Genomic DNA, 16,408 nt, shown 5'->3' with positions numbered 1-16,408 from the left:
TGAAGCAGCCACCATGAAAAACTATTTTTTTCTGAGAACTTCCCCTTCAATTTTTTTGTGTTTAAATTAAACTTTGTCGTCTCAGTACTGCCTCAGTGAACAGGTGAGACAATCTCTCATTATTTAGCTTACCATAATCCTCTTTCAGAACAACCTTAATCTCCTCAGCTTCAGTCAAAAAAGCCCTTTCTTCTTAAGCTTCCTCATAACAGTAACTCTTCATTCCCGATAACATTCAAGTGATTCTGGACTGCACCTTCGCCACCACTATTTTTTCCCCCAGTTTCTGTAATAACAGCTCAAATCTACACACAATGCTCTAACTTCAGCCAACAGTTCAACGTTACCTTTTTTCTATTCTATGATTCTGGATACAAAAGCAAAGGTTTTATTTACAGTTCTTTGGCCTTACCTGTTTGTGAATTAAATTACTTGTGTATCTGCACAACTACTTTGTTCTGCTCCGCTAATCTAAAATACCCCCATTAAACTACTCTATTTTTTACTTCAAAAATGTTTGAACTCAATTTGTTTCTGCATTGAATTGCATCTGATACCTACATCCAAATCCTGTTAAACCTATATTTTGCAATATTTCATAATTCTGATCACAATTTTCCATATCTTTCAACATCCGGTGATCAATCAATATTGACATTCTTTCCTCAATTCCCGTAAACAGATCATTTATAAATATAGTATTACTAATAATGACCCAATACAGATCTCTGTGGAATACCAGTCATCAGACTGCTCGAGTCCAAGAAATTTCCTTTTATCTTGACCCTTTGCTTTCTGCTCTCCGACGTTTCCTGGAGCTAATTATACAAGTCATTGCCATTCGGATGAAGCTCTTTATGACAGCTTAATAAATGTTTTTTGAAAATCCAAATAACTTGCATCCATTGCAACTCCCCTCTGTTCTTAAAGAATACTATGAGCTGGTTCAAGCATAACCTGTCTCTTAGAAATCCGTGTCAACTGACCCTGGTTAACTCCTCCTGTGATGTAGATTCCAATCGTTTACTAATGTGTGCAACACTAAATTCCAGCTTTATCTTCATTTTGAAGAAGGGTATTGATTTTGTCACCCTCCAGTCATCTGGCATAATTCTCTTGACCAATGAGTTAGAAAATTGTCAAAGCCTTTAACACTACTTTTGCAGCTTCCCTCAGTATTCTGATACGTGCTCCTTTCTGTCCCTTTGATTTGTTTGTCTTTAGTTTGAATACAGTGCTATTTCTAATTGCATATTGCAGAATATTACAGGGATAGAAATATTAGAGTACAGTCACTTTTACCTCCTGTATCATAGTCCAACCATGACTACTAAATATTTCCCATTCAGGAATTAATAGAAAATGTTGGTTTCACAATTGCTGCAAAATAATATAACAATCCACTTTATTATCTAATTTCCTGGTATAGCAAAGAATCACTCTGGTGTAACATCTAGGACACAAGTGATGAAAGTGTTTTAAAAGATTTTTTGTAAAGCCCTAGCTTGGTATGAGCAGCCTACATAACAGTGAGAGACTGGGACATGAAAAATAACCTGACAGGCAAGAACATTCACAAACACATTGCAAAAGGCTAGAGTCACACCGGCTAGTGAAAACCACATCATTTTACAGTTTGCTATTGATGTCAATGGTAAGGTTAACACCTACAACCAAAGACTTTTTTTAAGTTTTACCTTTCATTTGCCTCTTGCAGATCAGACATAAGTATATTGTTACCACAACGCTGAACCCAATAACTGCAATGGCTGGAAGTAGAATGAGAAGCAATGGATCAACTGTAAAAGAGATAATAAATCATAATGAAATCACAATTAGTGACAAGAATCACAACACATAAACAGAATTTGAAGCGCTTGGGGATATTACTGAAAGGCATGAATAAATGGTATATAAATGCAATTCTTAATTTTCTTCCTTTGACAACAGCATAACCATTTTCTTCACAAATCACAAGTTTTGTGCCTAACACATATTGCAGTTAATAGATAAAACTGCAGCATGTTTACTTTCTATTTTCTTTGCCCAACATTAAAAAAACGCTGTAGAAAAGCGAAGTACTGATGTTATGGCTAAAAACAAATAGTGTTAATCATGGACAAATATGCATTAATCCAGAAGCGGTTAAACATTGATCAAGGCCAGAATTTTCCACTCCAGGCCTAAGACCAGTGGCGAGACCGGGGAGTTGGAGTGAATTCTGTAGGAGAGCAGGGCAGGTGAACACGCCAAATCGTACACTGTTTACTTAATTAATTATGCAGCCACAAGGTTCACATCGAGTCTCGTGGCAGGGCAGGCAGGAAGTTGCATGCCCCACCATTATGTCCAGATGGCATATTTAAAAGGCACCTGGACAGCCATTCAATCACCGCACCAAGACATTCGGATTTTGGCATGTCATCTATGAGAAGGCAACAAGCTCCAGCCCCAAGCTTCAGGGATGCCTCCCTGGAGATTATCCTCCAGGTCATCCAGGAAAGGCAGGGGATCCTCCTTCCGAGGGATATCAGCAGGAGGCCCTCCCATCTGACTGCAGCAGCCTGGGAGGAGCTCACCAGGGTGGCCAGCGCCTGTGGGGGTTCACAAGAGGACAAGCCCTGCAGTACAGGAAATGGGTGAATGATCTCATCCGCCCTGCTAGGGTAGGTGAACCATCTACTCTCCAAACTTACATCGGAAATGATTTTTTTCTCATCTTTCATGGGACATGGGCATTGCTGGCTAGGCCAGCATTTTCATTGCACATCCCTAATTGCCTTGGAGAAGATGGTGGTGAGCTACCTTCTTGAACTGCTGCCGTCCATGTGGCATAGGTACACCCACAGTGATGTTTGGGAGGGTCTTCCAGGATTGTGACCCACCAGCAGTGAAGGGACAACAGTGCAGCTCCAAGCCATGATGGTGTGTGGCTGGGAGGGGAGCTTACATGGTGTTCCCTCATTCCCTGTCCTTCTAGGTGGTAGAGGTTGCAGGTTTATAAGATGCTATGAAAGCGACCTAGATGTGTTGCTGCAGTACAGCTTGTATCTGGTACATACTGCTGCCGCTGCATCGGTGGCAAAGCGAGTTAACGTTGAAGGTGGTGTATGGGGTGCCAATCAAGCAGGATACTTGGTCCTGGATGGTGTCCAGCTTCCTCATTGTTGTTGGAGCTGACTCATCCTCTCTTCTAGCCTTCAACATCCCCCTCCCCCACCTCCACCCCCACCACCTTGCGTATCATCATCTGTGGTCCTCACCAATGGTGCAGACTGACCGGTAAGTCCTATAAGTTTCCTTTGCCGGGTGCATGCCACGTTCGTTAAGTCAGATAACTGGATGGCATAATTTCCTACTGGGCAGAAGATTTGATGGGGTCACAAGATTCCTGTCTGTTGGCCTGGTAATGAGCATTCATGAGATGCAAAATGGACTCCCGATGATCTCCAGCGAGAAAGTAGACCTGCCATTCACCTACCATGAAAGTCGAGAGAACACAATTCTGACCTGATTTCCTGATGCCAGGAAACTGATTGTTGGATTTTCACCACATCTCCTCCCCCATCCACCACGATTCCCACTGAGGGTGAGAGGGTAAGATACTGCCCCATCTTTTTGGGAATGGGATGTGCTATTTATTATACAAGTTCAGTTTAAAATAAAATACATATTACAACCCTACTAATTCTGAGACCAAGAAAGAAGATACTTGACATAAGCAATCTATGCTCTCATTTTCTAAAAGCAGTTTTTCTTTAACAGACATTGAGATCTTTACACATGCATTATTACACGTTTGTTTACCTTTCTCATCGGCTTTTATCCAAACGCTTGCATTTCTCCAGCCGTAGCTATTGTTTGCCATACACCAGTAGACTTCTCCATCTGTAGACTGGTAATTTGTTATCTTCACTTTTGAACTATTTAATTCAGCTGTGGATTGTAACATCACAGTGTAGTTTTCATTGTTCTTCCCCCAGATCACAGTGGAGGCTGGGTGACTATCTACAGAGCATCTCAGTTCCAGGAAGGAGTCCATAGGGACAGTGATGGGGCTACTGTTCCAAGGCTGGTAAGTGTCACTGTTGTTCAACCTGTACATTATTGTGAGATTCTGTGGTCCATCTAACAGTAAAGATAATGTACACTTAATTTTATATAGAAACCACACATAATTAACACATATGTAGATACAGCTAGTTAACAAGGACCTGCATTTACATGGCATTTCCGACATCACAAGGTGATTCACAAGAGTGTAATCAGACAAAAATAGACATTGAGTTGAAGAAGAAAGTATTTGGAAGAGTAACTAAAAGCTGAGTCAAAAAGGAAGATTTTTGGAATTGTCTTTAAGGAGAAGAGAGATTAGTTTAGGGAGAGAATTCCAGAACTTAAGGCCTAGAAAGCTGAAGTGATGGCTAGCAATGGTGGGCGAAGAGGGTGGTGGATATACAAGGTCAGAGTTGGAGAAATGTGGAGTTCTTACAGGATTGTATGGCTGGAAGAGGTTACAAAGATGGGTTGGAGCAAGACCATGGGGTCAATTGAACATGAGAACGAGAATTATAAAATTGAGATATTGGTGGACTGGGAACGAATACAGGCTAATGAGCACAGTGAGTGTGAGAGTGGAACTCAGTATGGGTTAGGGTACATACAGCAGAGTTTTGAATGTCCTCAAGTTTATGAGGAGGTGAAAAGTGTGGAGCTGGCAGGCCAGGACAACACTGGAATAGTCGAGTCTGGAGGTAACAAAAAAATGAGGGTTTCTGTAGCAGATGAGCTGAGGCAGAGGCAGAGACAGGCAATATTATGAGGCTGGAAGTAAGGGGTCATTGTGATGGAGGGAATATGGGGTTGGTAGCTCAGCTCAGCATCAAATAGAATGGCAGCATGCAAAATGTCTGCTTCAGCCTTAGACAGTAACAAGGGAGGAGGATGGAATTGGTGAAGAAGGAACAGAAATTTTGGCAGGGGCCTAAAATAATGGCATCAGTCTTTCAAATGTTTAGTTGGAAGAAGTTGCAGCTCCTCTAGAGCTGGATCTCAAACATGCAATCTCATATTAAAGAGGTGGTGGGGGAATCAGGTGATAGGATGGTAAATTAAAGCTGGGTGTTGTTAACATGCAAGTGGAACCTGACACCATTTCTTCGGCTAATGTCAGCAATGTAGGTGAGAGATAGGAAGGGTTCAAGGATAGATCCATGAGAATACCAGATATAATTGTCTAGAGTAGTTAAGAGTGGGACCAGATGAGTACAGTCCCAACGGATGAGTGGTTTTTGAGGAGTCTGATGTGGTTGACTGCGTCACAGGTTGTGCAAAGGTTGAAAAGGATGAGGAGGGATAGTGCACCAGGGTTACGGATACAGAGAGTGTCATTTGTGACTTTGATTTAGCCCATTCCAGTGCTCTGGCACTGGAACCCAATTGGAGAACTTCAAACATGCAGTTGGTCATGGTTGTGGGAAGCAACATATTTAAAGACTTCGGAGAGGAAAGGGAGGTTGGAAACATGGTCATGGGTGGATTTTTGAGGAATGGTGACCACATCAGAATTGGTGATGCATGGTTAACCCAGTTGTGCATCATATACATTTTTGTGTTTGCACCTATTAGGACTTGAAGCACTGAAGATGGTCACTATAGCAGGGGAACAATCAAGTTGGGAGAGACTACTTTGGACAAGAGCATAGCTGAGGGTGTGATTGATCAGATCTATTGCTGAAAAAATAGTGTGGCTAATGTAGGGACAAAGGCTGGACAGTTAGGAATTTGAAAGTGCCATTGTAATGAGTTATGGGGAAGTTTTTCCACAAGTGGACATAGAAGTAGGTGGGGTTAGAAGTGAAAGGAGGATGTGAGTGGTAGAGGATACATGGAAGTAATTAGAGATGACCTTGGCTGTGATTGGGATAGTGAGAATGGGGAGGCTGCATGAGATGGCAATATTGAGTAGTAGCTGTTATTATGAAATGGAGAGAATATATGGAAGGAGAAGTTAAAGGAAGATAGGAGGACAGTAAACTCAGAGGAATAAGATCAAGATGGATTAGTGAGACGAAAATTGAAGTCACTGAGGATGAGAAGCCAGTGCAAAAGCTGAAGGAGGAAAGGAGTGGGGCTTTAGGAGGTGGCAGACCGTGAAGATTTTAAAGAGGAGGCGTGAGGCTAGAACAAGGAAAGGCTTCAGTAAGGGGCAAGGTGTCATCCAAATTTTCATCAGGGCATGAGGTCAATGCAATCATACATAATAAAGTCATGGGCAGAAAGGGCCTTGTTTACAAATGAAAATATATTTTGGAGGGAGTTGTGGAGAGGGACGGGGATAATTGATCTGCTTGGAGAGTTCACAAAGTCAGTACAGGACAGGAAGGAGGTTGGCAGCATTAGCCCTCAGCAGGTGCACTGGGTGGGAAGATAGGCAAAGAGAATGAGACACAGCAGTTGAGTTTGTTGTTCATAAAGAGGCAATCATTTGTCTAGATATGGCCTGCACAGATTATTGAAAGGCAAAGAGGGAAGCTATGGGTTTGCCTAAGAAGGACTTTAGCCTGGGAGAGCAACAGGAGAGTAAGAAGTTAGAGGAATAGTGGAAGGTTGGTTTTGGGAGTTGGATGAATAAAAGCACCCAAGAGATGAGAAATGAAAGGATGTATGACTGAATAACAGGAAGAATGAGAGACAGGAGAAAAGGGCCCAAGAGAGGTAAAGAAAAGAGAAATAAAAAGGAAGATAGAAATAACGGGGCTAGGTCTGGAACAACGGACAAAATGAACACAGGGGAAATCCCATTCCTGGCATGAAGCACTTATCCTACGAAGAAAGGGTAAACAGGTTGGGCCTATACTTATTGGAGTTTAGAAGAATGAGAGGTGATCTTACTGAAACACAGAAGAAATTGAGGGGACTTGACAGGGTAGATACCTGGAGGATGGTTCCTCTTGTTGGGGAGACTAAGGGGCATAGTTTAAGAATAAGAGGTCTACCTTTTAAGACAGAGATGAGGAGAATTTCTTTCTCTCAGAGGATCATTAGACTGTGGAATTCTCTTCACCTGAAAGTAGTGTGGGCTGGGTCTTTAAACTTATTCAAGGCTGAGTTCAATAGATTTCTGATAGACAAGGGGGCCAAGGATTATGGGAGCAGGCAGGAAAGTGGAATTGAGATCACAACCAGATCAGCCATGATCATATTGAATGGTGGAGCAGGCTCGAAGGGCCGAATGGCCTCCTCCTGCTCCTATAATCCTATGTTCCTATGAAATTCAGATTACAAAGGCATGGCACAGATACATATGTCCTGGTTGTAAATGGAGAATAGGGAGGAGACAATAAGAGGAAGTCCAAAGTTAAAGTAAGCATTAGAATTACAGAGAATAATACAAAGTATTCAAAATGTTAAAGATCATACTCACACATAACATGTAGTTTGATTTTATTTGTCACTGGCTGTCTAAAAGTCACATGGTTTATCTGACATGTACAGACAGTTCCATGGTCAGTCACTCTAGGGATGATCTCAAGCTGGCTGGTAGCAACAGATGTACCATTAACAGTTATTTTTGAAGTCGGTGTAGTGACGTTTATTCCATAGCATGCCCATGTAAAGGAGATATCCCCAGAATTCAACACCTTGGCAGAGCAGGTCAGGCTGGACTTCTGTCCAGCAACCAAAGCACCATCCACACTGGAAACTTCAGGGGGGTCTGAGAGAGAGGAGAAACATAATTAGTTAATTTGGTAAAATGGAGTCACATCAGTAGTTAAGTAACCTACCCTTTAGATTAAAGGAATCAAGGAACAAAATGTGTCTTGAAGAATTCCACTAATGTTACTCTAGATCACTGCCCAATTAGGATCCTATATAGTAATTTGTAAATAGCAATCATTTGATCAGAGTGACTTACAACCCATAATCCTATGCTTTACTTTACCTACTGAGCAACATTAATGCCACACTAAGACTATTTAATGGTGGATTAATGGCAGCACAAGCTTGAGCTTCAAGATTGTTTGTTGATATTGGGATTCTTCTCTGCGACTAACACCAAATTAATATAAGGTACTTTCAATAATGCAGATGGTATATTCCATTACTTCAAGCTTACCCTGCGAACAGTTATTTTGTGTGCAATTCACCTGATGTGACATTCTGTAGTTCCACTCCAGTGACATCAAGAAAGGGCACATAAAGGGAGGTGGTGGTGTAGTGGTATTGTCACTGGACTGGCATTCTAGAGACCCAGGGTAATGCTCTGGGGACCCAGGTTTAAATCCCACCATGGCAGATGGTGAAATTTAAACTCAATAAAAATCTAGAGTTGAAAGTCTGATAATGACCACGCAACCATTGCCGATTGCCATAAAACCCATCTGGTTCACTAATGTTCTTTACGGAAGGAAATCAGCTGTCTTTACCTGGTCTGTCCTACATGTGACTCCAGACCCACAGCAATGTGGTTGGCTCTTAAAATGCCCTCTGAACAAGGGTAATTAGGGATGGGCAATAAATGCTGGCCTAGCCAACGACACCCGCATCCCACGAATGAATAAAAAAAAACACAGGGATTCCCAGAAGCCTTTTGCAAAAGATAGAGCCTAACACAACGGAAGCTTATTGGAAAACTTCAGCACACTGCCACTGGCTTCCATCCTTTAATGTCACAGGACAGAAATCATTTGCAATTTGCATGGAAGGCCCCCTCAATGCAACTTGGCTTTGGAAACTTCTGTCCTTTTAGCTTTCAACTTTGATGACATGACTGCAAATTCAGTAGCATTCACCTTCTATTAATTAAATTTTTTACCATAAAATAAACCTAGCATGTTCACAATTTATAAATAGAATTGTTTGGCATCTTGGATTTTAAAGCTGGAGAGAATATTTTTTCATGCAAAATATTTATGGATGTGTTGACCATCTTTTAAATAGTTTCTTTGAACATGAGCTCTTATACATCAATAGAGATCAATTTCATAAACACATGGGGCCATATTTTTAAATGGTTGCAGAGGTGGTACCAGAGGCAAACAGGCCCTTCACCAGCAGGCAGGCCAATTTATCAGCATGCTTTGCCTCTAGGCCATTTTTAAACATGCCGGTTCGGTGTGGGAGTGCAGGGGGAGGGGGGAGGTGCTGGGGGTGTCTGCTACCTGCCTGAAAGTGTCAGGTAGTCAATTAAGTCCCTTAAGATGCCTTTTCGGGCCACTGCGCAATCAGGAATACAGCAATTTTCCAATTGGCTCTTGGGGCCCCTGTTGAGGCCAAATACCAGCTGATGAATGTACACAGACTCCTGGTGACAGTCCAGGGGTTCAGCCCTCCATCTTTCCTCTTAACACCCCCTTCCCCCAAGGCCGCAAGTGGGAGATGACCATCTTGGCCACAGGCATCTCCTCCACAATTGCAGCCTGGAAGCTGTGGCCTCTTCTTACATTTAACTCATTAAGAACTCTTTAGAGGGCATCTTAGCCACTAATTGATCTGTACTTCAAAAATTGCATCAGGCATTGGACACATGCAGCGAGGGGTCAGGACACAAAAATGTACCCGTGTCGGGGTCCCGAACCCAAACAAAAATTCAGCCCATGATGTGTGAGTTTATGCTCTTTTTTCCTAGTCACATGCCACAGTTGCAAATCAAACATTGTGGGCCTGGTACTAGCAATTTTTCTTTCATTGATTTCAATAGGTGCTTTTACAATGTATTACACTTGCATTAGTATAAAACTTTTAATACAGCAAAACCTCCCATGTGCTTCACAGAACAATATTGGACAATATTTGACGCTGAGTCATGCAAGCAGATATTAGGACAGGTGATCAAAAGCTTCACAAAAAAAGGCATGCTTTAAGAATAGTGTTAAAGGAGGAGAGATAAAAGGAATTTCTAGAACTTAGACCCTAGGCAATGAAAAACACAGCTGCCAATGGTGAGAACTGAAAAAACACAGAGTCCTGAATCTTCTGGTCAGCGTGCAGGGGCGGGCCCCACTCACCGACAAGTAAAATGGCATGCGGTGATGTAAGCTATGCATCCCGACATCGCCGTGTGTCATTCTGATCTTCAGTTCGGCGGGCACACACCAGAGTTGGCTGCGCGCCCGCCAAACTGACAAAGGCCTATTAAGGCCATTATTAAACTAAGTGAAGTAGTTGTCTGGGTTGCCCGTCCAACTCTAAGGTTGGCGGGCAGGCGAAGAGCCCAGGCGGCCTTTGTATTTATCATGAAATCTCATCCACGGGTGGGATGAGGTTTCATGAATTGTTTGAAAATCCAATAAAATTTTTAAAATAAAATTCATTGACATGTCCCAGTTCATGTGACACTGTCACATGAGGGGACATGTCTGAATATTTTTTATTTCTTTATTTTAATTTTTCAAAATCAAAGTAATCCCCCTGAGGCAGCTCCGTGCCTCAGGGAGATTTCTGCGCTCTTTCGCACGCATGCCTTAATTGGCCCGCCCACATAAAATGGCGGTGGGCAGCCGATCGCAGGCGCTGATTGGCTGCGTGCCTGCCCGCGCCTGCTCCCGCTCAGCCCCCCCGATAGGGAAAAAATTCTCCCCAGAGTTTTCAGATTGTTGTTGGGCTGGAGAAGGCTACAGAGATTGGGAGGGGTAAGGGCACGGATGGATTTGAAGAAAAGGATGAAATTTGGAATTCAAGGCATTGGTGAATTGGGAGCCTACATTGGTCAGCAAGCACAAGGGTGATGGGTAAACGATATTTGGTGTGAATTAAGTTACGCATTGCACAAGATCCCTCACGATGGATGCGGGCATTTTTATGCTACAAATGTGCACAATATAACCAATAAAATAAAAAAAGTTCTCAGAGAATCAATGAATAATTAACAGAAAATGACACATAGTCCAAATGTATGCTGCAAGGTATGAAACTCAAAAGAAAATAATTATCCCAAACTATTATAGAGATCTATGAATAACTACAAATGGCATCAGCAAAGCCATTTTGAAGAACTGCATGAGCTTCTTGTCAGTGCAGTTAAAATTAATTGTCTTCACTGAGAACTAAGTTTCATATCTGCATGTGTAACACGCATATTACCACATTCATTCTTTATTATTCATTAGGGTATTACTTCTCCTGTATCCGGATCTGCATTTTATGTTGCCATTAGACATTGTGAACAGGTTGTGATTCCTGAAATGACTATTTTAGCCTGAAGCTGTACTCTTTACATGGCAAGTCTCATATTTGCTATCTGAAATCCCCTGCCTAATGTTTCCTTATAACTGGCAATTTATCTTACATTTGTCCAATTTCATTGTAGTTTTTTGATTATATAAGAACATATTAAACCCCTAGCAGGAATAGGCCATTCAGCTCCTCAAGCCTGCCCAGCCATTCAATAAGATCATGGCTGATCTGCCCCAAGCCTCAACTCCTCTTTTGTGCTAGCTCCTCATAGCCCTCAACTCCCCAATATTTCAAAAATATATCTACCTCCTCTTTAAATACTTTCATTGATCTAGCCTCCACAACTCTCTGGGGTAGAGAACTCCAGACATTCACTACCCTCTGAGAGAAGAAATTTCTTCACATCTCAATTTTAAATGAGTGTCCCCATATTCTGTCACTATGTCCCCTAGTTTGAGATTCCCCCACTAGTGGAAACATCTTCTCAACTTCTACCCTGTCAAGCCCCCTCAGAATCTTCTACGTTTCAATATGATCACCCCTCATTCTTCTAAACTCGAATGAATAAAGGCCTAACCTGTTTAACCATTCTTGATAAGTCAACCCCTTCATCCCAGGAATCAGCCTAGTGAATCTCTTTTGAACTGCCTCAAATGCCAGTATATCCTTTGTTAAATACAGGGACCAAAACTGTACACAGTACTCCAGGTACAGCCTCACGAACACACTGTACAGTTGTAACAAGGCTTCCCTATTTTTAAACTTCAACCCCCTAGCAATACAGGACAAAATTACATTTGCCTTCTTAATTACTTGCTGTACCTGCACGCCAACTTTCTGTGTTTCATGCACAAGAACACCCAGATCCCTCTGTGCTGCACTTTTTTGGAGTGTCTCTCCATTTAAAGAATAGTCTGCCTTTTGATTTTTCCTGCCAAAGTGCATGACCTCACAATTTCCTACATTAAACTCCATCTGCCAAGTTTTTGCCCACTCACTCAACCTGTCTATATCCACTTGCAGATTCCTTATGTCCTCATCACAACATGCCCTCCCACCTATTTTTGTATCATCAGCAAATTAGGATACATTACACCCTGCCCCCTCCTTCAAGTCATTAATATAGAAAGTAAATAATTGAGGCCCTAGGACTGATCCTTGTGGCACTCCACTAGTTACATCTTTCCGACCTGAAAAAGGTCCATTAATCCCAACTCTCTGTCTTCTGTCAATCCATGCTAATACATTTTCCCCAATACCATGAGCAATCTTGTGCAATAACTTTTATGTGGCACCTTATTGAATGCGTTATGGAAATCCAAATACACTACATCCACCGGTTCCCCTTTATCAAATCTGCTTGTTATATCCTCAAAGAACTCTAGCAAATTTGTCAAATATGATTTACTGTCATGAAACCATGTTGACTCTGTTTGATTGTGTTAATATTTTCTAAGTGTCCTGCTATTTATTCCTTAATAATGGACTCTAGCATTTTCCCAACGACAGATGTTAGGATGACTACACTATAGTTTCCTGCTTTTTGTCTCCCTCCCTTCTTGAAAAGGGGTGTCACATTAGTGGTTTTTCAACCCGCTGGGACCCTCCTGGAATCCGAAGAGTTCTGGAATATTTCGACCAATGCCTCCACTATCTCTGCAGCCACTTCCTTTAAACACTTGGATGCAGGCCATCAGGTCCTGGCGACTTGTCTGCTTTTAATCCCATCGGTTTGTCAAATACTTTGTCCCTCATGATAGAGACTGTTACAAGATCTTTCCTCGCATTAGCAACTTGGTTATCTGATATCTTTGGAATGTTTATAGTATCCTCCACCATGAAGACTGATGCAAAATATTGGTTTAAATTTCTTTTTATTCATTTGTGGGATGTGGGCGTCACTGGCTAGGCCAGCATTTATTTCCCATCCCTTTAAGGGTCAACCACATTGCTGTGGGTCTGGAGTCACATGTGGGCCAGACCAGGTAAGGACAGCAGATTTCTTTCCATTAAGGACATTAGTGAACCTGATGGGTTTTTACAACAATCAACAACGGTTTCATGGTCATCATTAGGCTTCTAATTCCAGATATTTATTGAATTCAAATTCCACCGTCTGCTGTGGTGGGATTCAAACCTGGGTCTCCAGAGCATTACCCTGGGTCTCTGGATTACCAGTCTAGTGACAACGGCACTAGGTCACTGCCTCCCCCCTATTTCCCTGTTCCCCCTTATCAATTCTCCAGTCGCATCCTCGAAGGGTCCTACGTTCACTTTACTACTCTCTTTCTTCTTATATACCCATCGAAGCTCTTGCTGTTTGCTTTTATATGTCTTGCCAACTTACTTTCATAATCATAATTCATATGACTTGACTTTGATGAAGGGTTTGGACCAAAACATTGACCTAACTCTTCTCTTTACAAATGCTGACTGACCTGCTGTGTATTTTCAACGTTTCTAGGCTTTCTTTTTTTCATTTTATCAGTATATTGATTTTATATTATTGGTCATACATGGAATAATGGAATATCTTTGGATATTTAGAATATTAACTGGCAATTGCAAGGCATTAGAGGACAACGTCTTGAAAAGCAGTTAAGATAAGCAAGTATGAAAATATACCCAATCCAGTAATCTTAAAAGAGTATGCTTGAACAATTGTAAAACTAATATCTTGTGGTATGAATGGCATAGGACCATTGACAATGAAAAAGACAAAATTCATTTCAGTGTTGGCCTTCATACCTCACCACTGACTCTACAGTGGTAAGTCATCACATACTTGGTTCAGAAAACATTATTCAAATTAATAACACTGATTTATTCCTGATATTCTTCTAGGTAGCAATGCAATTTGCTTGGATAACCTGGTCCTTCATTGAGTGTGCTTATTAATAATGAATGATTCCATAAATAGTTTGGTGAAAATGTCGCTGTATCCATAATTAATACAACCTCGGTACTGTAAATCCATACATCATCGCTTTCTACTTATTACAAAATATGCAAATACTTTACCATAAATCTGTATCCATGTTCCTTGCCCTGACCTCTCTAATGGTGGGTTGATAATCGGTACCTTCACCGTACAGGTATATTTATAAACAGAGAGATCAGAAGAAATGTTTTCAATCCTCAGTGATGAAGTACAGTGTTTCAAACCACCCAGTGTAACATTAGGAATACAGGTAAAGTTGGTTTTTTCCATGGAAATATTAAGCGTCCCTGGAGATCTCTTGTACCAGTTTACATGGATCCAGTCACTATCAGTTCCATTATACATAAATGTACAGTTTATTGTGACTGACTCTCCTCTTAGGACACTGACCAGGCGTGGCTGAGTCACCTCCCCAATGATCTGGCCACCTGATGGAATAAGTAAGTTTGTCATTTTCAGTTTGCGTTTAGTTAATCATTATTTCAAAATAAATGGGAAACATTAAAAAATGATTAAACAACGCTGAATTTGAGATCACCTTTCTGTTGGGTCTAATGTAAAACAAAACACTGTTAAAAACACTTGCCTTTTCCCAGATTTCATTCTAAACTATGCAACGCTTTGTAACCTGGCATTCTGCAGTAATATTTTCTTCCTGTTTTGAATTTGTTTCATTTTATAAAACCAGGCGGATGTCGCCATCATAATCTATGGGAGATCTCTGCTTCCAGTTCTGTGAAATAGCTGCTCTCCATACTGTTCAATGAATGACCCACTTTTACTGAAGATCTACATAACTTTCAATAATCCGACTCTTATCACAGTGTGAAGATTGACAATCATTGTACAAAGCATCATCTCAACCGAAATATAAATTATACAAGGGGGCATTTAACCCAACCACCGTGATGTGGGCCTTGATCGGTGGTCTTAATCGAATCAACCAAGTGGCATGGTTCTGTCTCACTTGCATTCTCTGCCTGCAGCTCCACACTCTATAAAAATGCTGAAATATTCTAAACATGAGGAACCAAATGCTTCCAATATCCACACCCCAGCTTCACGTTCATGTACAAATCTTTGAGCAGAGCAGCTTACCTTGAACGCCTGTTTGTAAAATCAAAAGCAGCTTCAGCAAGAGTTGCATCTTTCAGCGTTTCTGAATGTCCCTAAAGCTGTTTAAACTCTGGACTAGGAACGAGTCATTGTGTGTTGGAGACATCAATGCGGACGCTCCGCCCAGTAATTAATCTGCATTTCAACCTGAAACCGGCAGAAACTGAGAAATGCCATGGGTTTTTTGCGACCGTAAGGAAGGAAGTTACGTGGGAAGCGAACGAAGATTTTTTTGTCTGTCTAACGGCTCTGTTAAGTTCTACGTTGACGAGGATCTGTACAAAAGAAAATCGAAGACCTACAGTCCGGGTCAAAGAATCCCGCCATCGTATTTCTGCTCCGTAGTAGCTGATCCAGGGCTCTGAATACTGCTTATGCTTGACTTCAGAGCTACTTTTAACACCAACTAAAATACAGTAGGTGTGTTACAAGATTTAAAAACATGGTTTACATTGATTAAAATGACCATTCATCCCATGAACACAGTTATTTTCTACCTGCAAACGCTTTTACAGAACAATTCCCTCACTTGTTCGAAATTTATCAGTTAAATGGATCAGGAGGCTATTTTCTCCCTTCCTGAAGATGCAACTACATGGCACACTTCCCGTCCCAAGCCGTGCCCTTGTGCCCAAGCACCAAGACTGCACTGATCCTGCAGGTAACTATTTCAGGTCAGTGCCTGTTGTGATGAGCCGCCTACAAATTGGAGAAACTCTGATCTGTGCTTAGAACCCCACTCTCTGGTGGTTCATTTTGAATCTTATCAGGTGAGGCTGAAAACGTTGATTTCCTCATAATACTAAGGAGTTAATAAAGTTTTCGCACTGCATAATGGATATAGAATGGTGCTTCATGTTGGCTTCTCACCGTGCGGTTTGTGTGAACGCAAAGTGTGTGAGATGCATTTCTGGTTGGTTTTTCACTACTTGTCTTTAGTGCACTCTGGGGTCAGATTGTGAGCTGACCCTTTACATTGTTACATTGACATCAATGAACACCTGAAACTGCTTTCTCATGGCACATCACAATATAACTGCAGCCTAATGTCACTGTAGCCACTATCCCAGTGCTAACTACCAGTGCTCCACCTTGTGCATACATGTAACATCGCATTGTAAGGTTTCTGATGAATTCATGGGGCTCACTTGTAATGTCCCTTGTGCTAAATTA

General features: G+C 41.5%; 1 protein-coding gene across 1 annotated transcript in view; it reads right to left on the bottom strand.

Moving 5' to 3' along the window:
* LOC144689753 (sialic acid-binding Ig-like lectin 13) overlaps positions 1-15,562 on the bottom strand; it is a 68,540-nt gene extending 52,978 nt beyond the window's left edge. The window contains exons 1-5 of the mRNA XM_078557129.1: positions 15,538-15,562; positions 14,200-14,547; positions 7,427-7,717; positions 3,808-4,128; positions 1,698-1,799 (exon numbers count right to left, since the gene is read on the bottom strand). Coding sequence (XP_078413255.1) covers positions 1,698-1,799; positions 3,808-4,128; positions 7,427-7,717; positions 14,200-14,547; positions 15,538-15,562 — 1,087 coding nt within the window. The remainder of the gene's footprint in view (positions 1-1,697; positions 1,800-3,807; positions 4,129-7,426; positions 7,718-14,199; positions 14,548-15,537) is intronic.
* Between the last annotated feature and the right edge of the window lie 846 nt (positions 15,563-16,408).

Source organism: Cetorhinus maximus, chromosome 2, assembly GCF_964194155.1.
Source record: "Cetorhinus maximus chromosome 2, sCetMax3.hap1.1, whole genome shotgun sequence".
Classification (NCBI taxonomy): domain Eukaryota; kingdom Metazoa; phylum Chordata; class Chondrichthyes; order Lamniformes; family Cetorhinidae; genus Cetorhinus; species Cetorhinus maximus.
Note: the sequence above shows the minus strand (reverse complement) of the source record. Positions and strands in the feature narration are given on the sequence as shown.